Source organism: Manis javanica, chromosome 11 (genome assembly GCF_040802235.1).
Source record: "Manis javanica isolate MJ-LG chromosome 11, MJ_LKY, whole genome shotgun sequence".
NCBI lineage: Eukaryota > Metazoa > Chordata > Mammalia > Pholidota > Manidae > Manis > Manis javanica.
The window spans coordinates 35,642,141-35,667,952 of NC_133166.1; the positions used below are offsets into that span (position 1 = coordinate 35,642,141).

Consider the following 25,812-nt stretch of genomic DNA (forward strand, 5'->3'; position numbering starts at 1 on the left):
TCTTTTTCCCTGCCCTTATCCCTCCCTTTCCACCACTCCTGCCCAGTCCCTTTCCTTTGGTAACCGTTAGTCCATTATTGGGTTCTGTGATTTTGCTGCTGTTTTGTTCCTTCAGTTTTTCTTTGTTCTTATATTCCACATATGAGTGAAATCATTTGGTACTTGTCTTTCTCTGCCTGGCTTATTTCACTGAGCATAATACCTTCTAGCTCCATCCATGTTGTTGCAAATGGTAGGATCTGTTTTTTTCTTATGGCTGAGTAATATTCCATTGTGTATACGTACCACTTCTTCTTTATCCATTCATCTACTGATGGACATTTAGTTTGCTTCCATTTCTTGGCTATTGTAAATAGTGCTGCGATAAACATAGTGGTGCATCTGTCTTTTTCAAACTGGAGTGCTGCATTTTTAGGGTAAATTCCCAGAAGTGGAATTCCTGGGTCAAATGGTATTTCTATTTTGAGCATTTTGAGGAACCTCCATACTGCTTTCCACAATGGTTGAACTATTTGCATTCCCACCAGCAGTGTAGGAGGGTTCCCCTTTCTCCACAACCTCACCAACATTTGTTGTTGTTTGTCTTTTGGATGGTGGCGATTTTTACTGGTGTGAGGTGATATCTCATTGTGGTTTTAATTTGCATTTCTCTGATGACAAATGATGTGGAGCATCTTTTCATATGTCTGTTGGCCATCTGAATTTCTTCTTTGGAGAACTCTCTGTTCAGCTCCTCTACCCGTTTTTTTAATTGGATTATTTGCTTTTTGTTTGTTGAGGTGTATGAGCTCTTTATATATTTTGGATGTCAACCCTTTATCGGATCTGTCATTTATGAATATATTCTCCCATACTGTAGGGTACCTTTTTGTTCTATTGATGGTGTCCTTTGCTCTACAGAAGCTTTTTAGCTTGATATAGTCCCACTTGTTCAATTTTGCCTTTGTTTCCCTTGCCCGGGGCGATATGTTCATGAAGAAGCCGCTCTTGTTTATGTCCAAGAGATTTTTGCCTATGTTTTTTTCTAAGAGTTTTATGGTTTCATGACTTACATTCAGGTCTTTGATCCATTTCAAATTTACTTTTGTGTATGGGGTTAGACAGTGATCCAGTTTCATTCTCTTACATGTAGCTGTCCGGTTTTGCCAGCACCATCTGTTGAAGAGACTCATTTCCCCATTGTATGTCCATGGCTCCTTTATCATATATTAATTGACCATAGATGTTTGGGTTAATATCTGGGGTCTCTATTCTGTTCCACTGGTCTGTGGCTCTGTTCTTGTGCCAGTACCAAACTGTCTTGATTACTGTGGCTTTGTAGTAGAGCTTGAAGTTGGGGAGCGAGATCCCCCCCACTTTATTCTTCCTTCTCAGGATTGCTTTGGCTATTCGGGGTCTTTGGTGTTTCCATATATTGTTGTGGTCATTTATTTCCATATATTGCTGGATCTCCATTTTAATTTGGTCATTGATCCATTGACTATTTATTTAGGAGCATGTTGTTAAGCCTCCATGTGTTTGTGAGCCTTTTTGCTTCCTTTGTACAATTTATTTCTAGTTTTATATCTTTGTGGTCTGAAAAGTTGGTTGGTAGAATTTCAATCTTTTTTAATTTACTGAGGCTCTTTTTGTGGCCTAGTATGTGGTCTATTCTGGAGAATGTTCCATGTGCACTTGAGAAGAATGTGTATCCTGTTGCTTTTGGGTGTAGAGTTCTGTAGATGTCTATTAGGTCCATCTGTTGTGTTGTGTTGTTCAGTGTCTCTGTGTCCTTACTTATTTTTTGTCTGGTGGATCTGTCCTTTGGAGTGAGTGGTGTGTTGAAGTCTCCTAAAATGAATGCATCGCATTCTATTTCCTCCTTTAGTCCTGTTAGTATTTGTTTCACATATGCTGGTGCTCCTGTGTTGGATGCATATATATTTATAATGGTTATATCCTCTTGTTGGACTGAGCCCTTTATCATTATGTGTCCTTCTTTATCTCTTGTTACTTTGTTTTGAAGTCTATTTTGTCTGATACTAGTACTGCAACACCTTCTTTTTTCTCCCTATTGTTTGCATGAAATATTTTTTTCCATCCCTTGACTTTTAGTCTGTGCATGTCTTTGGGTTTAAGGTGAGTCTCTTGTAAGCAGCGTATAGATGGGTCTTGTTTTTTTATCCATTCAGTGACTCTATGCCTTTTGATTGGTGCATTCAGTCCATTTAAATTTAAGGTGATTATCGATAGGTATGTACTTATTGCCATTGCAGGCTTTATATTCGTGGTTACCAAGGGTTCCAGGTTACGTTCCTTACTATCTAAGAGTCTAACTTAACTCACTTAGTATTGTATTACAAACACAGTCTAAAGGTTCTTTTCTATTTCTCCTCCTTCATTCTTTATATATTAGGTATCAAATTCTGTACTTTTTGTCTATCCCTTGACTGACTTTGAGGATAGTTAATTTAATTTTGCATTTAGTTCATAATTAGCTGTTCTACTTTCTTTACTGTGATTTTATTACCTCTGGTGACAGCTATTCTACCTTAGGAACACTTCCATCTATAGCAGTCCCTCCATAATAGACTGTAGAGATGGTTTGTGGGAGGTAAATTCCCTCAACTTTTCTTATCTGGAAATCGTTTAATCCCTCCTTCAAATTTAAATGATAATCTTGCTGGATAAAGTAATCTTGGATCCAGGCCCTTCTGCTTCATGGCATTAAATACATCATGCCACTCCCTTCTGGCCTGTAAGGTTTCTGCTGAGAAGTCTGGTGTTAGCCTGATGGGCTTTCCTTTGTATGTGATCTTATTTCTCTCTCTGGCTGCTTTTAGCAGTCTTTCCTTATCCTTGATCTTTCCCATTTTAATTACTATGTGTCTTGGTGTTGTATTCCTTGGGTTTCTTGTGTTGGGAGATCTGTGGATCTCCATGGCCTGAGAGACTATGCCCTTCCCCAGATTGGGGAAGTTTTCAGCAACTACCTCCTCAAAGAGACTTTGTATCCCTTTCTCTCTCTCTCTTGTCTTCTGGTATCCCTATAATGCGAATATTGTTCCACTTGGATTGGTCACACAGTTCTCTCAATAGTCTTTCTTAGAGATCCTTTTTTCTCTCTGTGCCTCAGCTTTTTGTATTCCTCTTCTCTAGTTTCTATTTCATTTATTGTCTCCTCCACTGTATCCAACCTGCTTTTAATACCCTCCATCATACTCCTCAATGATTGGATCTCCGACCTGAATTCATTCCTGAGTTCTTGGATGTCTTTCTGTACCTCCATGAGAATGTTGATGATTTTTATTTTGAACTCTCTTTCAGGAAGAGTCACGAGGTCCATATCATTTATATCTTTCTCAGCAGTTGTATTAATAATTTTACTCTGGATCAGTTTCCTTTGGCATTTCATGGTTGTATATGGCGCCCTCTAGTGTCCAGAAGCTCTATTCTGGAGCTGCTCAGCCCCTGAAGCAATGTTGGGGGTTGCAGGGGAGCGGTACTGGTGCCTGGGGGAAAAAAAGAGCTGTTCCTGGCTTCCTGGCTGCTGTGCCTGTCTCCACTGCCTGAGCCAGTGGGTGGAGCACACAGGTATAAGTTTTTGTCCCACAGCAGCTAGATATGGATCCCTGCTTTCCACAAGTGGCCAGAATCCCAGTCTCCCCAGGAACTCTGCCTATATTAACTTTCCAACCTGATAGTCATGCCAGTCTCATGAAAGCACCATGAAATGTAGGTTTGTGCTCCCAGTGCAGATCTCTGGAGCTAGGTATTCAGCAGTCCCAAGCCTTCCACTCCCTCCCTGCTCCGTTTCTCTTCCTCCGGCCGGTGAGCTGGGTTGGGGGAAGGGCTCGGGTCCCGTGGAGCCACAGCTCTGGTACGTTACCCTGTATGGTGAGGTCTGCTCTTTTCTCCAGGTGTCTGCAGTCTGATGCCGTCCTCTTTCCTGTTGCTCTCTCAGGATTAGTTGCGCCAACTATATTTTCTAATTGTACCCAGTTTTAGGAGGAAGCCTCTGTCTCTCCTCTCACAACGCCATCTTTAATCCTATCCCTAATTTATATTATGATTAAAATTTTGTGCCTCTTTATCTCCTTCACCTATTTTACCTACCCACTCCAACCCCTCCTTCATGATAACCACCAGTCAGTTAGTACCCTTTGTCTATGAGTCTATTTCTGTTTTATTCATTTGTTTTGTTTTTCTTTTTTTATTTAGGTTCCACATATAAGTGAAATCACTTGGTATTTGTCTTTCTCTGCCTAGATTATTTCACCTTGAATAATACCCATGTTTCCAAAACTGGCAAGATTTCTTTCTTTTTTTTAAGGCTGAATAATATTCCATTGTATATATACACCACCTCTTTATCCATCCATCTATTGATGGACACTAAGTTTGCTTCCATACATTGGTATTGTAAATAATGCTGCAAAGAACAAAGGGGTACATATATCTTTTAGTATTAGTGTTTTCTTTTTTGTTAGATAAAGATACAGAAGTGGAATTGCTGGATCATATGGTAGTCCTATTTTTAATTTTTTAAGGAAATCGAGTACTGTTTTCCATAGTGTCTATACCAATTTACATTCCTACCACCAGTGTAGGAAGGTTTCCTTTCTCTATATCCTTGCCAGTAATTGTTATTGTCTTTTGCATAGTAGCCATTCTCACTTGCTTGGTTTTAATTTTCATTTCCCTAATGATTAGTGATGTTGAACATCTTTTCATGTGTCTGTTGGCCATCTTTGGAAGTCTTCTTTGGAAGAATGTTTATTAAGCCTCAGTTTCTATATCTATAAAATGAGTGTGCTAATCTCCAACCATCAAAAACCTCTGTAAGGGCTTAGGGAGACATTGCTTGGTCCTCAGAAGGTGCTCTGTTGTTGATAATCTTCCCTGCTTGTGGTGTGGGTAGTTAATTCTCCCCAACTTTAGGAATATTTTAGGAAGCCCATTGTTTCAAACTGCAATTTCTTGGTATGAAACTATGCTACTCCCTCCCCCCATCCTAACTTCACCCTGGATAATTCCAGCTTTAAAAAAACATCATCCCCTCAAGTAGCTTGGTATGTGGAGATGATTGTGGTTATATCTGGCTTTGTGTTTGGAATCTGTCAGACTCCAGAATGCCCAGATTTGGGGATGCCAGTCACCTCCTTCCAGATGTCCAGGAAAGCTGCCATTGGAAAGCAAGGGGGGTTACTCAGGGAGGAGACATCTGCTTCTCTCAGGGGCTCTGCTGAGAACTGGACTGGGCTCCTGGGAGCCCCTCACTGTCTGAGATGCCCTCCTGGGGGCAACCTTTCCTGCAGCAGGCTCAGATTCCAGTGCACTGTAGAGAACAAAGAAATCCAACTCTCTTCTGGGCCCCTGGCCCCTCCGGCTGCTTGGGCAAAGACCCTACCAGCTTCTGAAGTGGTTTTCCATCATGAAGGGAATGTGACTCACTGCCTGTCCATCTGCTTTGACCTCAATTTTCAATTCCCTTCCTCTGTGTAAATAATCAGAACAGTCATCTGTACTTGCAAAGGAAAGATTTCATGCATAGTGAGAATGCAGCTTGAAGTTCCTGGCTGAGGGTGGTTGAACTGCTGGGCATGGCACGATACAGGAACAGCAGGCAGCCCACTGCACAGCAGGAGCCGCCCTGTTTACCGGACTATTTCTGTTGGGGTCCATCAGCAAATCCAATAGGAGAGGTGGAGTCAGAGATCCAGAGAGCTAATGACAGAGAATCAGATGAGCTATGCAATTATGGGATGCTCAATGCTAACATAGTCCAAACCTTAATGAGCCACAGTCCTTGGACTCCAGAATTGAGAAGAGCAGCTCATTATGTGGCGGCACCATGACCATGCTGGGAGTGGACTGGCTTGTGGTAAGGCCATGCTGGGTTCAGAAGGCCTGTTCTCTTTCCTGAGAAGGCTTTGGTCCTCTTTGATAGACCTCTTTTCAGGGGTTGGCCCCACTTCTGCTGTGGTCTTATGTACCCCACTTGTCATCATGTTGTACCCTAAAACCAAGCAAAAACTCACTCCTCCCTGGATAGATTTTCTATCTCAGCCAGGGCAGCACTGCTCACCCAGCCCCAACACCCAGGAGTCAGCCTTGCTCCTTTCCCCTCCTCTGCCCTCTTATCCTCTCCCATGTCACTGCCTTAATTGAGGCTTCCATCCTCCCTCTGCTTTATACCCATCATCTCCAACAGTTCACCCTCCTGCTAGCATTTAATTCTGCTCTGGTCATTTTTACTAAGTCTCTCATTATGTCACAGCCCTGCTTTAAAATGTTTTCAGTGTCTTTAAATTGCCTTGAGGATTAAATCCAAATTCCTAATGTCAAAGTCTTTGATCAAATGGTCCCTGTCTTACTTCTTAGGCCTTTCTTGGCCAGTCCTTCATAGGCCCCTAATGCTTGAGTCTAATGAAACTTCCTGCCATATTACTACTTTTGTGCCTCTAGGCCTTTTCACATTTGTGTGGAAGTCCTTTTGCCCTTGTCGTGTTGGCCACTTCACGCCTCTAAGACCCAGGGCAAATGTCATTTCCTTTGTGTACATATTCCCAGGCAAAGTCAGGCCCTCTGTCTCCTAGGATCCTGGACCATCCTGCCCATAGCTTCTCGATGGCAGTGTGGTGTTCATTTGATAAGAGCAGAGACTCTGGACTCTAGAGCCTGGGTTTGAGTCATGGCTCCACTACTTATTCACCATGTGACCTCTCCCAACAGAAGTCTCCTTGCCTGTAAATAGGGCTAATAATAGCTTTCTTTTCCAGGCTTGTAGGGAGGATTAAAGAAGATAATATAGAGAGGGCTTAGAACATGGCCTGGCTCATTGCTGGAATTCAACATACTAGCTGCTCTCATAATTATTACTAGATTAGATTCCTGGGCTTTCTTGCCTGTTTCAGGTCCTAGCTGAATTCTGTGAATTCTGAGATTGTCCTGGTCGTCTTTGTTCTCAATGAGCTCCTAGAACAGGCTGGTGAACGAATAGTCAGGTCTCCAGGCCTGGCTGTAGTGCATACTGGCTATGGGACTTGGTGGAATAGGCAACTTCTGGCATCTTCTTCTGGGGGCTCTTTCAGAGGGCATCCAGGCCATGGCAGCCCAAGATAAAGGGTCTTCTGTCCCTAGAATCTACCCACAACCAGGCAGAGACATCCCTTGGTCAGAGCCTGAGGCTTGGGGGTGGAATGAAGGTGTGATGGAGGGAAGGAGTCCAGTGGTGGCAGCTGGAGGCTGTTTCGAGTCTGTGGAGCCCTACAGATGGTGGAGACCAGCCCTTGGAAACCCTTTAGTGTTAACTTCTGTACTACCACCTGCATTTCCCAGAACCATCCAGAGGTACCAGGATGGCAACTGACATATAACATCTGTGATTTCTCCTAAATGTTCCACTTTAGCAAATGAAAATACTCTCCTTTAAAGTAAGGAGGAGAGAACAAAGCTGTGAGTTTTATGCTCCCTGACTTCAAGCTCTACTACAAAGCCACTGTTATCAAGACAATTTGGTACTGGCACAAGAGGAGACCCATAGACCAATGGAACAGACTAGAGTGCCCAGATATAAACCCATTCATATATGGTCAATTAATATATGATAAAGGAGCCATGGACATACAATGGGGAAATGACAGCCTCTTCAACAGCTGGTGTTGGGAAAACTAGACAGCTACATGCAAGAGAATGAAACTGGATCAATGTCTACCTCCATCCACAAAAGTAGACTCAAAATAGCTTAAAGACCTAAATGTAAGCATGAAACTGTAAAACTTTTAGAAGGAAATAAGTAAAAACCTCTTGAAAACAAGCATGAGCAATTTTTTCCTGGACACATCTCCTTAGGCAAGGGAAATGAAATCAGAAATGAACAAATGGGACTACATCAAACTAAAAAGCTTCTGTACAGCAAAGGACACCATCAGGAGAACAAAAAGGCAACCCACAGGGCAGAATATATTCATAAATGACTTATTCAATAAGGGGTTAACATCTAAAATATATAAAGGATTCATACATCTCAACACCAAAAAAACAAATAACCTGATCAAAAAATGGGTGGAAGAGCTGAACATTTTTCCAAAGAAGAAATACAGATGATCAACAGACACATGAAAAGGTGATCCATATTGTTAATCATAAGAGAAATGTAAATTAAACCACAGTGAGATACCATGTCATACCAGTCAGAATAGCCACTATCCAAATGACAAGAAATAACAAGTGTTGGTGAGGATTTGGAGAAATGGAAACCCTCCTATGCTGTTGGTGGTAGTATCATTGATGCAGCCCCTGTGGAAAGCAGGATGGAGGTTCCTCAAAAAACTAAAAGTAGAAATACCATATGATCTAGTAATTCTGGTCCTCCAGGATTTTACCTGAAGAAAACAAAATTCTTGATTTAAACAGATATATGCACCCCTATGTTATTGGTGCATTATTTACAATAGCCAAGATATAGAAGCAACCAAAGTGTCCATCAGTAGATGAATGGATAAAGAAGATGTGATACACAATGGAATATTAGTCATAAAAAATGAAAACCTTCCATTTGCAACAACATGGATGGTCCTATAGAGTATTATGTTAAGTGAAATAAGGCAGGCAGAGAAAGACAAATACCATATGATTTCACTTACTTGTGGAACATAAAAATAAAACTAAAATGAACAAAATGTCAGTAGACTCATAGACTGAGAAGTGACTGGTGGTTACCATGGGGGGAGAGGTTAGATGGGTTGGTGGGGAGGATGAGGGGGATAAAAGGGCAAAAAAATTCTCAATCATAATGTAAATTGGTCACAGGGATGGTAGTACATCATGGAGAATATAGCCAATGATTCTGTAATATCTTCCTATGTTGACAGATAGTAATTGCACTAGTGGGGGTGAGGATTTAATAATATGGGTAACTGTTGAACCACTGTGTTGTATACCTGAAACTAATATAAGATTGTATATCAACTGTACTTTAACAAAAAAAGAAAGAGGAGAACAGGATGGGAAAGACAAAGCCAAGCCCTTTTTGGTCTACACATCAGGTCTTGTGTTACAGCCATGAAACTTGAGGGCAAGCTAAAGCTGGGTTTGTGCATACGAGAATGCATTTATAATTGCCATCTGAGAGTGCTAAACATGCCATTTAGACATGACATGGCCTTTCATAAAGCAATTTAGAGTAGCATTTAAGAACATTGGGTGTGGAGTCCAGTGGCTGGGTTCAGAGCCAGTTACAAGCTGGATGATGTCAGATAGTTCACTTAACCTCTCCAAGTTCAGTTTCCTCCTCTGTAAAAATAAAATAATAAGAATGCCCTCCTCACAGGGTCATTGTGAGAACTAAATGAGATAATATGTCTATGCACATGACAGTTGGCATAGGGCCCAGACTCAGTAAATGTTAGAAATGGTGATTATGGATTTTATCTCCCTTGACCCTCATAACAACTCATAGAGGCAGACAGCGCAACAGTACAGGTTATTGTTATTCCCATATGAAAGTGTTTAAACTTAATTCATTTCTGTAAATGTACCCAGCGTCTTCAGTGTATCAGGTCCGGTGCTAGGCACAGCATGTAGGGAGGACATACAGGGAGCATGCAAGCCCTGCCCTACTTATATAGTTTAGTGGAGAAAGCACATACTAATCAAGGAGTTAAACGATTGAGACCAGTGTCACAGTGGGGGAAGGACAGGGTGCTACAGACACATGGGACATGCAGGACATAAGCTCCTCAGGAGTCAGAGAAACCTACTTCAAAAGAGACAATTGGCCAAGATTTCAAGGTGCCTATGTCAGCCAGGTGAAGAAGAGATGGAGAGAGAGAGAGATCAGTATATGCAAAGGCCGGGAGGCTGGAAGTCACAGCAGAAGGACTGAAAAAACTCAGTGTGGCTGGGAACATGGCTGGAAATGAGGGCCAGGGCAGGTGAGGAAGGCTCCAGGAGGGCAAGTATCATGTGCAAGGGTGCACAGATATTAACAGGTGGAAGGGGGCGAGGACATGGGTGAGGGCTCCTCATTAGGTGTTCTTGCTGTTACCATCACGCCAGCTCTCCTGTGTATACTGGCAATGCATATGCACACATGTATTCTTTCCAGAAGTTAAAAAAGGAGTTAATGAAAGGCTAGGGAATGTTAATGTGTTCTCTCTCTCTCTCAGAGGATACCTAGAATGCCAGTTGGATGGAGTTGACAAGATCAGCTCTGACTCACCAGAGAGGAGCGGCTGTCAAAGGTGCACATTGGCTTATGGGATGGGGAGCAGTTACCTGGAGACATATTCTCATGGTCCGTGGCTTTCTGAAACAGAAACAACAATGTGTTCCATTAGGGTGCTGGACAGACTGGTGAGGTAGTGAGGGCACAGGCTTTTGAGTCAGGCAGAGCTGGACTGAAGTCTAGGCTCTACCATTGACTAGTTTTAGGAATGTTTCTGAGCCTCAGTTTTTCCTCCACTGTAAAATGGGGATAATAAATGTGAATACAAGGTAGATATTGTATGTGCAAGCACTTGATATATGCTTGGCTCACAGAAGGTACTGAATGAAGCTTTCTTTCATTTCTCTGGAGAAATGGATGGGGCAGTGTGACTGTGGTGCCATATTCATGCCCCTTCACAAATTACTCCCAGTTATTAGCTTTGAGGTGTGTTGGTGGGCCCCATTTCCCCTCTCCCAGCATTCCTGGGAATGTCTGAAATGTATGATCAATGTTCTTACCATGTTATACTGAACAGTTTAATTAAAAGAAAATGTTATGAACCACATATATCAAAGTAGGTAGGATGAGTAACAAAAATGAGGATTCTGGGTAATGGTCTAAAAGCTCTTTCCAGTACTACAGCTTGAAGTAGAGGATCAGTGTAGGGGTGGCAGAGAACAGAGATCACAGAGGGAACAAGGCCAAGCCCAGCATAATAGATGGATGCATGAGGCATTTTTCAGTCTGCTGCAAGAGAGAAAGCCTCCTTCCTGGTGCTGGCATTGCACAGACAGGTCAGCTGATTAGGAAGAGGACTTCTGTGATCTGCTCATCACCACACGCCACAAAGGTTCCACACTTAAAATGTGAACTTGGACAGGTCAGGGAGGGAGGGACGGAGAGTTGTCTGTCCCTGACACAAAAGCCACAACTCACAGAAAAGCCTGTGCCAATGCAACTAGGCATGGGATTCAGAAGTAGATCAGAAGCAGGGCAATGAAAATGTTGGGAGATTTGCACAAAATCAGAGAAGCAACATTTTCTTCAGTCACAATTAGCTGGGGCTTCTTCACCAGTGCCTTAGTGGGGAGGGATTGGAAGTTAATGTACCCTAAATGTAGAGTAAATTATTTAGAACTTATTGCATAAATAATTGTGCTTAAATTAGCTGTTTTCAGTAAACAGTTTATCATTCACTGAATAGCAGAGGTGAAATCATCCTAAATGTTGTTTTTATAAAGTCCCTCATGAGAAAGCCTTCCAGGTGGGGCTGTAGAGAGGCATAGGGGCTAAGTGTACCTGGCTGACATCTGGTGACAAGATTCCTTAGATGACTTGGGAAAAATTCTTGTGTTTACTCAGAGTGAAACCCAGAGTGCTCACAGTGGCTTCGGAGGCCCTCCGTGATCCACCCTGGGGTCCCTCCTCTGAACCCCTCTCCTACTACGCTTTCCCTTGCTCACTCTACTCCAGCCCCACTTATCTCTGTACTGTTTCTTGAACAAACCGGGCATCCTCCCTCCAAAGGCCCTGGTACTCTCTCTTCCCTCTCCTGGGATTGCTCAGTACCCACATGTCAGCAAGGTTGATTTTTTCACCTCCTTGAAGTGTTTGCTCATGCCTTATCTTAATTAGCCTTCCCCTGACCACTTATTATAAATGGCGGTTACCTCCCTGCCTCCCACGTGAACCATCTCGTCTCTACTTATTCCAACTCTACTTTTTGATAGAAATGACCTGCTTTTGACACACTATATACTTTTAAATGTATTATATGTATTACTACAGTCTGTCTTTCCCTGCTATAATGTATCCTCCACAGGGGCGGGGATGTGTGTTTTGTTCACTGATATATCCCCAGCTCAGAGCAGGCACTGAGGAAATACTGAATGAATGAATATGCAGGGGAGATCTGTGATGGCATGTGGGCCACACGCTGTACCTGGATGATGGGAGTGCCTGGAAGGTTTTGGAATGAGGTTCTACGGGAGGGCAGACCTCTGAAGGGGACTGGATTCCAAAGAAGAGATAGCAGCTACATTCAACATGCATCAAACTGAGCCCAGCTTTCCAGCTTTGGAGCTTGTTTCTCCTGTCCATTCAGCTGCTCAGGTGAAAAATTTGGGTCTCATCTTTGCGTCCTCTCATGCCATCCATGTGAATCCATATCCAACTCCTTTGATTTTGTCTTCTTATTTAGGATGGTTGTTCTCCAACATAACAGCTGCCCCGGGTGCCGTGAGTCCTTCTCACCTCACATTTGAAAGTCAGTTTGGCTTCTGAGACTCTAAGATCCTTAGCTCAGATTTTGTTGAACATTTTAAACATGTCACTCCCTTTTCTTTCTGGTATAACACATTGCTTTAAAAAAAGAATCTCACAATAGCATAATTTTCTGTCCCATGTTATAAGTAACATGCACTTATTTCTAGATATACAAGGATTTTCTTTTAATTTAAAAATCCAATTATCTTACTGGAATATGTCTTGTATATTTGTTTCATATATGTAGTCTGCTCTTTTAATATGTAGTTTAAACAATTTTTTTTCCCTAGAAAGTTTCCCAGCTTACAGTTTTTCATATGTATTTTGTTTCTTTGTTTTGGGCACCTTCCTCAGAAACTGTTGTTGTATGTAAATCGGATCTTCTTTGCCTATCTTTAACATGTACCACTTTTTCACAAACTCTTTTTTATTTCTTCACTTTTTTTATTTTCAAATTTTTCTTCTTTTGCATTTGATAAGGCATTATCTTATGTTTCTTTTTGTTTGATCTTTGACATTTCCTTTTAATTTCTCATTTTTTCCTTAGGACATCTTCTGAGGTTGTATGCTTCATTTTCTGTCTGACATCATTTTCTAAAAAATTTAAGCTCATTTGGATATACTTAAGAGTTTTCTTCTGTTTTCTGAGTACATTTTCCTGGCATTTTCTCATTCTACATGTATTATTCTGCTTCTTTATTGTCTTTTTAAAGAGCATGCATGGGGTGAGACTTCAATGATTTTTGGTTGCTCATTTTTATGTGCGATTAGTTTTTATGAACTTTCAGAGGGAGGCAGGGTTGAGAGCTGTTCTAAGCTCATGGAGCTCCATCATTTTTGGTTTTGTGTAGGGCTCAAAACTGCGGTGCTTTGTTTTCTGAGACTTCTTAGCTCTGCTTCTGCTCCCACATTGATCTAAATGAACATCTCTTTCCTTTGTACTGTTGTCTCTGTTGTCCTTATCCTGCTCAATTCTAAATTTACTCCCAGAAGTTTCTTCTTAATCCAACATTTTTTTGTTGAAGACATTCCATTTTGAGAGTTCGTAGAAGTTTCAGGCACTCACCTGATACCGGAGAAGCAAATCCCCTTCTAGATTTAGCTACTCGTCTCCAGTTGTCATATTGTGTGCTTTTCCAATAAATACCCTGTGGCTCTTTGGGGTTCTCCTTTCTCATATTCCTCAGCTGCTATCTTATTGCTTCTTTCTTCCTATCATACCGATGATATCAGTAAGTCTTGTAGCTGTTGGTGCTTTGTCCAGACCTGCTTGTATTTGGTGGTTTATAGGGACTTTGTTATCTGGTTTTGCTGTAAGTACCAACCATACTATCCATAGGATTTTGGTTTTGTTATTTAATTGCTCTGTCAGTTTTTATGTGGGTATTTGAGAAGATTGAAAAACTTCTGCCACCATTGCCATCTTCCCATAATTTTCCTTATTTCTCTTACTTTTAAGTAACTAAGTTCTGATGTTAGAGCTGCTTTTACTAAAACTGCTTTAATAACAACTAGCACATGTAATACTGCCTGTCAGACATGTTTCTAAGGAAATATATGTATATATATTTGTATGTATACATATGTATATGTATATGTGTATATGTGTAAATGTATATGCATATGTATATATTCACTTCACTTAATAATTACAAAAAGCCTAGGAGTTTGATAGTAGCATTATTTCCTTTTGCCAAGGAGGAAACTGAAGCACAGAGAGGTTATGTAACCTTTCCAGTTATACAGTTAGCAAGTGGCAGATCTGGGATTTAATCCAGGCAATCCAGTTATCAAGTTCATGCCCTAATGGCAGCAGTGGTTCCCAACAGAACCCATATGATGCCCAGAAGACTCAGTGGCATAGTGGTAATGATGGCATCTAGAGGACGCAACAGTAAGAGAAGTGGTGGTGTCTATGACAACCTGAGGTGTCTAGTAGAGTCAGCTAGCCTGCCATTACCCAGAAGGAAGGGTAGCCATGCTGAGTGGACCTGGCAGGAGCTAACAGTTATACCTGGGGTAAGGGTGCCAAAGGAATAAAGGAGGGCAGGTGCCACCAATCCAACTTGTAATGAACTGAACTAGCCTTTTGGCGAGAACATAGAGATGAACTCTGGGGACTCCTGGAAATACTTGAGAGTTATGCTACATCTTGTTGGGATGAGAATGAGGTCAGGTTATATTTATTTATGTCTGTCCCTTTTCTTAGACCATGTGAGCTTCTTAAGGTGGGGCTCACTAGTGCAAGGCCTGGCACTTGATCAGCATCAATAGTGTTTCATTGAATCAGGTTGGCTAGGGAGTTCCTGAGAGACACTGTTTAAGTCTGAAACCTTATCAAACTGGTTGAAGATATTTTGTGATTGTCGCTGGTATCACATGAGGCAGACAGTTTACCTAGGAGGTCTCCATTCCGCCGCTTCCCCAGGGCTTGAGTATACATTCCCACACCTCATGGGGAACCAAGCTCTACCCTAGCAGAGTATTCCTTAGTTGACTATAAGAGTGTTTGCAAAATGACTTGTCTGGTTGTACTGATCCCTGTTTCAAGTATTCCATGTAAAACAAAAACTTCTTTATCATGTCTTTTGTGGGACCTAGCTACTTGCCCAACTCTCAAACTTCTGCTACGGTGGAGAGACCTCATCTATACTCTGTCTGACATCCCAGCCAAAGACAGAATCCACGTCCCCTGAAATATAGCCCAGAACAGAGGATGTGATGAGTTCAGGGGGTTCCTGTTTACCAGGCCAGAACACTCATGCTCATCTTTATAGCACCCTGAAAATTCAGAAAATATTTTCAGCTGGCATGGCCAGGTTTACAATGTCTATGTTTCCTGGGCAGTCTCTGATTTGCTTGATTTAATTAAATATTTATTGCTCCCTACAATGTGTCAGGCCTTGTGCCAAGTGCTGGTGATGCTGAAATACATCAGATGGCACTTTCTTTTGAAGATCTCTCAAAGTCTGCTGGAGGAGAGAAATAGGTGGAGAAAGGCGTAGTGTGGCCAGTAGGTACACAGTGTTTGGAATCAGGGGGTTCTGGCTCTGTTAAGTCATGTAAGTCTTTTGCACCTCTGTATTTTCTTCTGCAAAATGGAGACAGTAACAGTGTGCACTTAATCAGGTTATTGTGAGAATAAAATAATGCATGATAATTGCACAGCCTTTGCACTGTAAGGATCAATAAATATTGGTATTATTACTGGTGGCTTTTGCCTACTTCCCCTGTCCCTGTGGCTTCAGACCTGCTTTTCATCCCATTCTCTTCTCTATTTTTTTTAAAGCTAAACACAATTATTTTATTATCCCAATGGTGTAGTTGTAATGGCAGTATGGGTACAAAGCATGCTGAGCAAAGTCAGGCAGGATGGGAGGTATAAACATGTCTTGAGCAGCCAACCCCATTTGCCCCACACTTGCTAGTGGGCCAGAACCTCTGATGTCCTCCCTGACCTGGTCAGAGTTGGCCCTGGACCTAATTTGGATGCGCCTACCTGGCAAGGCCTGTGGAATAGCTACTGAATGGGGTTAAGAGGAGGCAGGAATTCACAGGCTCACTAATCTTCTCGATTTTATTCTTCTTGGTGTGTGTGGTTGCTGCCTAGAGAGAAAGAGGAGGTATCTGTTTAAATAATCCTCAGAACAGAAGTTATTTTAAGCTCATTCTTAAAGAAAACCAGATGATTCTCTTACCCCATAGACGCCCCTGTCTGTCCTCATTTCTGAGGCTGTCACCCTGGCAGGCAGCTTTTGCAGCTGGATAGCGAGGAGTGGGTTTGGCCTGAAAGCAGCAGTTTCATCTCTGATGCCTGGGACCTTGATCCCCCTCTACCCTAGAGCTTTAGGCTGAGCCAGTGGCCCATGGCTTCTCTTTATCTTCCTATTGCTCATAAGCAGCCCTTGCAGTTCTTGTTTGGAAAAATGCCTCTTCCTGTCCTTCCTTGTTAAAGCTGCCTCATCTTGTCCTTTGCTCCTTTACTTTTTTTTGAGGGGTGGGCAGAGTGGGAAGCAGTAAAACAAAGGCTGGAATCAGAGAGACCAGGGTTTCAATCTCAGAGCTACTATGGCTTACCTGGGTGACTTTCCTTCTCTACAGCACAGCTTCCTTATCTGTGAAATGGGGATGATAATAGTACCTAACTCAAGCAGTTGTCACAAGAAGTAAATCAAATAATTCATGTGATGCACTAAGCCCAGTGTTTGACACATGGAATGTGCTCAGTAAATGCTAGCATTGTTATAGTTACTATAACTGCTAATGCATTACAGATGAGGAAGGGCAGCAAAGAGAACTAACACTACTGAGCATCTTCATTTTGCCATGAACGGTCTGATGTTCTTCACATTCACCATTAATTTAATTCTACCATTCACCTGGTATGGAAGGGTCTATTGTCTTTGTTTTACAGACGAAGATACGAAGGCTCAAGGAGGTTAAGAAACTCACTCAAAAGACTGATGTATATTGTTGTTATAGTCACAACACTGGTTATCCCAGTTGGGAAGTGACCAGGAGGGGGCCCAGGGGAGACTTGTGGGATGTTGGCAATATTGTGTCTCCTTATCTGGTTCCCGGGTATAAGATGTACCTTATAAAAATTCACAGAGCTGCAGTTTGATATTATGATTTATTCACCTTTATGTACTTAAATTATATGAATAAAAACTTTCAGAAAAGGGGAGGAGAAAGCAGCTGCAGCAGCCTGCCTTGTCTCACACAGATCATGAGCAGTGGAGCCAGCTCCTCTACCCCCACGTGCCCACGTTGCTGGCCTGGGCGTGTGGAACACCTCTTACGCTCAAGGGCCTTACCCATTGGGCCGTTCCATCCTGCGGAAGCTCCGGCTCAAGGCCTGTTCAGGCAAATAAGGAGGGAGCAGGACAACCACAAGCCGCGTGAAGGCCTGACACTGCCAGAGGGAGCCTCCCTGAGGCAGCCGAGCGCAGGAGGCACAGGCCCAAGGGCCCGGCTGGGATTCAGACGTGGTGGGCTCCACGGCAGATAACGGGACACATTGGAAGACAGAGCCAGCTGGGCCCACCCTGTTCCTGTTCCCTGAGAGAACAACTTCCATATGCTACCCCAACTGGGGATCTCCTTCCCTTCTGTGTTCTTTGAGGAAACTTCCTGCCTTCTTAGCTAGGTCCTACCACCCCACTCACTGGAGCTTGGATTCTTTGTCTTCCTTCGGTGAGGTTCATGATGCAAAGCCAGAGAGACAGCCAGTCTGAGCCCTTGTTTCTAGAGGGGAGAAGCAATGCAAGTGAAATTCTTCCTGAGGCCTTGGGTAAGGAACCCTCAGTCCCGTTAGCTGCATTCTACCTTCCTCACCAAAACCAATTTTTTAAAATAATCTTAAAAATTTTTTTAACAGTTTTAGATATACAGAAAGTGGCAAAGATAGTACAGAGTGTTCTCACATTCTCCCTATTAATGTCTCAAGGGGACATGGTACGTTTGTCAACTAAAGAGCCATTTTTGGCCTGTTACTGGCCACTGAACTCCACACTTTACTTGGACATCATTAATATTTCCACGAATGTCCTTTTCATTTTGGGACGCCATCCAGGATATCCTCTTCTATTTATTCCATGTCTCCTTAGTCTCCTCTGGTCTGGGACAGTTTTTCAGTTTTCACTTGTTTTTGATGAGCCTGACAGTTTTGAGAACTACTGGTCAACTCTTCCGCAGGATGTCCTTCAGTCTGGGTCCCTGCTACCTTTCCCAGGCTGAGACTGAGGGGATGTGCTTTGAGGAAGAATGCTTCAGAGGTGAATTGTCCTTCTCACCCCAGCATTACCAGCGGGACAGGCTATCAAGGCGGCTTATCAGTGGAGAGGTTAACTTCATGTGATCAAGGTGCTGTTTTCCAGGCCTCTCCACTGTAAAATTACTTTTTTTTCCTCCCCTTTCTATACTCTTTTCTTTGGAAGTGAGTCGTTAAATGCAGTCCACACTCAAACCCACCCTATCTATTTTTAATCATCAAGTTTATCTACAAACACAATCATCTGAGTGCTTGTGCAGATAGAGACTCATGAACTCACATCCAGACACCCAGACACAGGCAGACAGATAATACAGACAGACACACAGATGAGTTCATATCACAGAGACACTCATAGGCAGAGAAATCAATACTTTCATCATTCCATTTCTCTTACCAGCCGAGTAATAAATCAGCTAGGATTTTAATTAACACAGCTTCTGAAATCCTACTTTCTAATTCTTTAAAGATCTTAAAGAGCAAGAACAGAGTATGCCTCCATGTGAGTTGGGGTTTAGGGGGTTATGAAAATGTGAGTTTTGGATCTAATCAGGCCTCCTGGGATGGCCCAGGCTGGAGGCATTTGGTGGCTCTGACTCCCTTTTCCTCCCTTGCTGGCTCTTCCACAGCCCTTTGCCATGCAGGCTAGAAGTACGGGAGAGTGACTATCTCCCGCTTGAGGCTACTAGAGCTCTTCCATGGGCACACGGGCTGGGAACCTACCCCCGCACCACAGGATTCCTTTGTACCCTGTGCTGTGGTTTAGCATCTTTCAACTCTACCAGTCTCCTCCCCTGTTGCCCTGCCCTGCCCCTGCCCCCACCCCACCACAATATTCCCCCTGCCCCACCACAATAGCTTCTCAGTCTTTCAGCATAAATGCCCAACTCCTACTCTGGCATTCGAAGCTTCTTAAGATCAGGATCCTGGCCTACCTTTCTCTCTCACTGCTTCCTCTTCTCCAGAAAGTACAACTCTGGCCCAACTGACCTACTCATTGTCCTGTTATCTGCCCCACCTTGGAATATGCTTCCACTTTCTTTGCGTGTCCAAGCCCTACCTTGCTCTAAAGCTACTTTCTCCAAGTACCTTCCCCTGAAATCCACATGGAAGGGACTACTCACTTCTCTGAATTACCAGAATACCTTTTCTCTAAGGCAGGACACTGACTCAACTCTGTTCAGTTATTTGTGTACTTGTGTTTCAGAAAAGGTTCCTTTGGTTACAAACAGTCAAAATTAACTCTTGGATGAGTAACTCCCTAGTCTTGGAGTTCCTCGCAGAACAGTTGGGATTGCTGTCTGAATGGGACTGTAAGTCCAGGGAAAGGAAATCTCAGGACCAAATTACTCTAGAAACTGAAATCAGTCAAAGGGAGAAATAAAGTTTAAAATCCGTTTATTGCTTACAAACTGCAGTCTGGGCCCTTCTCTCTTTCCTGCTCCAGCAGAAGCAAAACGGGCCCTCCCCCTCACCTCTCAGGTACACATAAGCCCTCCTTGCCCAGGTTATTACCCATTGATATGGAGATGAACTTCTCTCCACCCCTGAGGAATGATGCAAATGCACTAAAGCCATACTTCTTTCCACCTCTGAATGCCTATTGATACGCAGATGTACTAAAGCCAGACAAGATATTCTGAAAATATTACAATTTTACCCACAGGGACCCACGTCTAAGAACGTGTCTCTTGGCTCTAAGTTTCACTGTTTGAGGAGAGGGAATTGGATCAGTGCCACTTGGTTCAGGGGCCCACCTGTGGGTCAACCACCAGCGATGGCCAGGAGTATTTTCTCAGCACAGATGTGGCCTCTGGGGGACCAGCTGCGTGTCTGGGAACAGGGGCCTTTCCCAGAGAGGAGAGAAAAGCTGAAGTCTAGGCTGCTGCACAAGGAGGCAGTAAATGTAACTTGTCTTTGCTACTGACAGAAGGAGGAGGACAGATGCTGGGGAGATAGAACAGCAGCTGCCCATGGAGCACGTCAGTGGAGTGGGGTCAGTGAGTGAGCAACGAGGTCATCTGCCTCCTAAAAGCCCCTAGGTCAGTTTCCTCTCAGTTCTGTTTATCAAGGACATGATGATCTTATGTTTTCCCATCCTCTATATCCCCTTTCCAATCTTAGACGTGGGGCACTCTCTGGGTAGCGTGAGTTAGGGAGGCACAGTGAGTCATCTGCCGAGGTCTAGTAAGAAAGGTCTGTCACTCTGCCACGCCTCTACTGGCACACATTTACTGAGTGCCTGGTATATGTCAGGCACTGGCAAAAAGCCAGCTATGTGGGACTGTCCCTTACAGGACTTGGAGGATTCAGCCAGTCACACTGTGGGTAAAATTGCAATATTTCCAGAATCTCTCTCCTGGCTTTAGCGCGTCTCCATATCAATGGGTGTTTCCAAAGGGTGGAGAGAAGTAATCTATCTCCATTTCAATAGGTAACTACAAGGGAGAACGTATATCCACAACATGGGATAATTTTCAGATGTTGAAAAGAATGTTTAGGACTTCACTGGAAGACTTGGTGGAATATCCATGTTGAGTAAGAAAATCAGAACACAACAACATGTGTCTATATTGTGGTCAGCTTTACAAAGTAGGAGACAGGCCAGAAAACTCTACAAATGTATATGCACTTAGATATAAGTCAGTATAGGAATGTATGAGTGTGGAGAAAAATATGGAATGACACTAAGCGACTTGAGTTAGTTGGGGTGGTGGGAGAGGAAAGGGCTTGGCAGTAAAAATAAGATTTTTAAAGAGTAGAAATGTCTACAAAGAGTGCATGGGGTGGGTTCCTGAGACAGGTACCATAGGCTTAGAGTAGGGTGAGGGCCTCCAGAAAAAGCAAGGCAGGATGTTTACAGTCAGAGCAATATAACACATGCAAGGAAACCCCCTACCAAAACTCTGTGTTAAACATTAAGCTCTAGAGTCATTCTTCAGTGCAGATCTGTTGATACTCCCTAGATAAAGGAAAGTAGCCCATGTTTTTATTATGCTAATTGTATGTAATCATGTGTAAGATTCACTTTAGCATGCTAAAAGGGATTTAATATCTCATCAATGACAAACATCCTAAGGCCACTTTTAACAAGGCCACACCCTAAGCCCTTTATCAGTTCCCCAAAATTCTCAACTGCCTATAAATCTCCTAGGCAAGGCACCACCCCGGGCTCTCTTGTCCCCTCCTGGCACCAACCAGGAGCTCTGTCCTCTCACTGAATCTCTCAATAAAAGCCTCTCCCTGGCTCTCCTACCTTGACTGTTTGCTAAGTTCATTCTTCGATTCTGCAAACAAGAACCCCGGCATCATTCCCACTTAGATAAAGTTGAATATGAGTTTGTAAAGACACAATGGGCAGCAGGGTGCTGTGATTTCAGGCAACACAACCCTCTCTCTCTCATATATATATATATATAAATTTTTTCAATTTTTTTGACAAAATATAATAACAATTTTCATGGAAGAAGAGGGAGAAAAAGACCATTGGTGAGTTTTGGCTTTTTAACAATTTCAAAAACAATTTCCTATAAGAAACCACTTGTATAATTTCCATGGTTAAACATTGTAAGGCTTGTGATTAAAAGTTACATTTGAAAGCCAAATAGTTACATCACTCAGAGAATCTTGCTGCTCATTATATAATAGTCAGTATGAAGACATGACCGTAACCATGATAACTGGAGCATGCCTTTATAATTTCAATCCTACCTTTGATCACCCCACTCCCCAGCTAGCCTCATGGGTGCCGGTTGTGTGCTGCACTGACTCAGGACAAAAGCCAAGGCCTCACCTTGTCCTACACAGCCCTTCAGGGTCTTTCCACACCCCTCCCTGCCACCTACTCTCACCTCATCTCCTCCATCCCAACTCCCGCTTGGGCCTCCTTGCTGTTCCTCACACAGCTCTAGGACACTGTGCCCCAGAGCCTTTGCACTTTGCTGTTCTCTCTCCCTGAAGCAGTTTGCCCCTGGGTACTCACATGGTTCACTCCCTCACGTCCTCTTAACTCTTGGCTCTAATGTCCTTTCCTCAGTGAGCCTACTCAGATCTACTTATTTTAAAATGCAAGGTCTATTTCCCATCCCCACTTCCATCCCCAGCCCTCTCTACTCTTCTTTCATGTTCACTTTTTCTCACTAGCACCTTATTAGTCTACCACTTCTGCACAGCTTATTTATCTTAAAAATTACTTAGAAAATTGACTGTCCTCTCACCTAATTGCAACCTTCGCAAAGAAGTGATTTTTATCTTCCTTGTTTGCTGTTGGAGTCTAGGGCTTAGAACAGTGCTTGACACTTAGTAGGCCCTGAATGCATATCTGTAGAGTCACTGAATGAACTGGTGGCAGATGGGAAATGGCTTGAAGCAGCTGAGATGAGCCACAGACAAAAGCTAAAGACAAGGGACCCGAGCCCAGCCTTAAGGATGAACTGTGCATGCATTATGTCATGATCTGCAGATGGTGTTGAAATCTATTACCGTTTTTAAACTTCTCATTACTTCATTTGATTCTTTAGGCAGTTCAAGAGCTCCATGAGCCTGGAGGCCTGGCACATTTATCTCCACTTTTTCCACAGTGCCTGGAATGTCTGTGATTCAGTAGCACTCACCAGATGTTCAATGCTTCATTAATGATCTGATAGTGAATTTTATTTGACTAAGCAAATTTTAGAATGAATTTTGTTTGATTAAGATATTAGGGCCTAATCTGTGTTCTCATGCTGTTGTACTACATCGATTTAATTTTGTCCCATTGCAAAAGCAATATACATGTTCATGACAGAAAATTTGGAAATCAGAGAAAAGTTGAAAAAATGAAAAAGTCTTTAGTTTTACCACCTATAGAGAACTGCTAACATTTTAATGTCTTTCAATATTTTTTCTACATAGTTTAAACATAATTATAATAATTGTGTGTTTACATTTTTGCATATTTCTCCACTTTATTAATGCACACTGTTTTTTTTTTGCCATAAACTTTTTGAAAGGCTTCTCTTTAAATAAGTGCCCAATATATAACCATGTCACTATGCCATAGCTCACTTAACAACATAACCGATATTTGATGTTTAGGCTATTTGCATTTTCCTCATATTGGAAAGATCATCTATTACTCCACTAGACTGCATTGTCTGTTGTCTGTATGGCCATCAGTTCTATGCTTCAGTCTTATTATCTAAAAGATGGAGATAATGAGAAATAAGAGGGTTAAGGTAAGTGAACACAAGAAATGGTGATGAGCGTATAGTAGGTGTTCAGTAAACAGCAGTGGTCTGGAATTGAAACCTCTGGGAAGTGTTGATTGCCACCAATGGCTGTTCCCTGACTGCAGGCTGCACCTGATGCAGGTGGACTCAGTCCAGCGCTGGATGGAGGACCTGAAGCTCATGACCGAGTGTGAGTGCATGTGCGTCCTGCAGGCGAAGCCCATCAGCCTGGAGGAAGATGCTCGTGGTGACGTCATCCTGGCTGGCGGCGCTGGCCCTGGAGACCCTCTGCAGCTGCTGCTCAAGCGGGGCTGGGTCATCAGCACTGAGCTGCGCAGGATTGGGCAGAAGCTGGCCCAGGACCGCTGGGCGCGCGTTCATAGCATGAGTGTGCGTCTGACTTGCCATGCCCGCTCCATGGTCAGCGAGTACAGCGCTGTCAGCAGGAGCTCCTCACAGGAGATGGGCCAGGTGAACTGCCCGGAAATGGGTGTGTGGGGGCTTGGAAAGGGGATACCTTCTAGAAGAGTGGGTCTGAATTGTGTGGACTTTGATCTTTTCCAGCTCCAGGGCCTCCCTCCTCTTCCAATTAAGCAGGGAAGACAGTTAGGGCCTTTATTGAGTACCTGCTATGTTCTAGGCATCGTGCTGGGTATTTTCACACATCTCTCATTTAACCTGCACAAATTGTGAGGCCTTTTGCAGTCATAACCACTGTGAAGAGTGGTACAGTGGTTTAGTATGCCCACTTTAGTGCCAGACTGCTGGGTTTCAAATGTCAGCTCTGCTATGAGACCTGGGCAAGTTATTTACCTTCTCTGTGCCCCTTTTTCATTACCTTAATGAATATAATAATAGTATTTATTTCATAGATCTTTTGTGAGGACACATGCATTATTACATATAAACATTAAAAACAGTTGAATAAAATATTAGCTAGTATTATTGTCCTGACTTTATATACGAGGAAGCATACTCAGGGTGCCTAAGTGACTTGCCCAAAGTTATGCATTAACTGAAATAAGTGGGATATAACCTAAGCCTTTCAGAATCCAAAGCTCATGATGACTTTATTCCCCTTACCATTACTTCTATTTCCTCTGGCATTCACTTTTACACCTTAGTACTTTACCCTTTTCCTTGCTCCACTTTGCAAACAGTAAACTTCTATTCATTCTTTGAAGCCCAGCTCAAATGCCCATTCCTCTCTGAAGCTTCCCAGATTCCCTAGCATAAGTAATTGCTCAGTTTTCTTTTTTTGAGCTCCCAAGGCAGCTGATGATGATCCTTTTTGCCATCCATATCACATCATTTATAGTTTATATGACTGTTTTCCAAATCAGATTATTTGATTCTTCATCTTTATGCCCCAGAGGGCCCAGCACAGTAGTTGGTCCTCAGCCAATGCTTATTGAATTGAATAAAATTGGTCTATTTTTCTACAGATTGAGAAACTACTAATGGAGAAATGCTCAGAGCTCTCAGCAGTCACAGAGAGGTAAATCTGGACAGGGTCTGCGGGCTTGTTCTCAGGCAGGGGAAGGGGCTGGCATATTCTCCAGAGAGAGAGAGTGGGAGGAGAGGACTTGGGGTGGGGGTCTAGGGGTCCTTTTGCTGACTTTTAGCAACAACCTTAAAAGACTTCCTTGGGATTTTTCTACCCCATTTTCAAGCCCAGGGAGAATAGAAAAGGCAGAGGAGGGGCCCAGGCATAGGAATACATGATTTTTGAGGGTTGGAGACAAGGAAGGGGTTTTCCACAGCTTTGGAAACCCCTGACCCTCAGGCAAGGCAAGGTGAAGCCAGAGGCTCACACCCACATGAGGATTTTACAGACACTCACTTGCCCACACACAGATACATAAACTACATAAACACATACACAATCACAGAAATACACTCACAGCCTCTTCTCCATCTCTCACACACATACATACATACATACATACATACATACATACATTTACACTCAGACACATGCACACCTCAACCTCACGTGTCTACACACCCAGGTCTATGCTGACCCTCTCCCTCACCCTTTCCAGCCTCCATGTCCTGGAAGGAAACCCTGGAACTTGGCATCCCCTAGGGCCCCATGGGGCTTTGGCCTTCTAGTGTGGAACATTCTCAGGGCACAGGGGTAAATTAGAGACTGGTACCCCTGTTCTTCCTGTCTGGGGAGAAAATTCTCAAGGCACCTTTCTGCACATTGCAGGCAGCCATTCCTTAAAGGGTCATAGGCATTACCACACACCTTTCAAGTGAGCATCAGTGCATCTGGCACACCGGTGCCTCCCCTGCCGCAACCCCCACCTCCCTTGCCCACCAGCACCTCTCTCCTCCCAGCTCCCTGGCTACAGTGATGGCAGACC

General features: G+C 43.1%; 1 protein-coding gene across 3 annotated transcripts in view; it reads left to right on the top strand.

Moving 5' to 3' along the window:
- Positions 1-25,812, top strand: part of INSC (INSC spindle orientation adaptor protein) — a 129,747-nt gene that overhangs the window by 48,399 nt on the left and 55,536 nt on the right. For all 3 annotated transcript variants that reach the window (XM_073216249.1, XM_037026962.2, XM_017649056.3), the window contains exons 3-4: positions 23,566-23,911; positions 24,886-24,938. In XM_073216249.1, the coding sequence (XP_073072350.1) occupies positions 23,566-23,911; positions 24,886-24,938 (399 nt within the window). The remainder of the gene's footprint in view (positions 1-23,565; positions 23,912-24,885; positions 24,939-25,812) is intronic.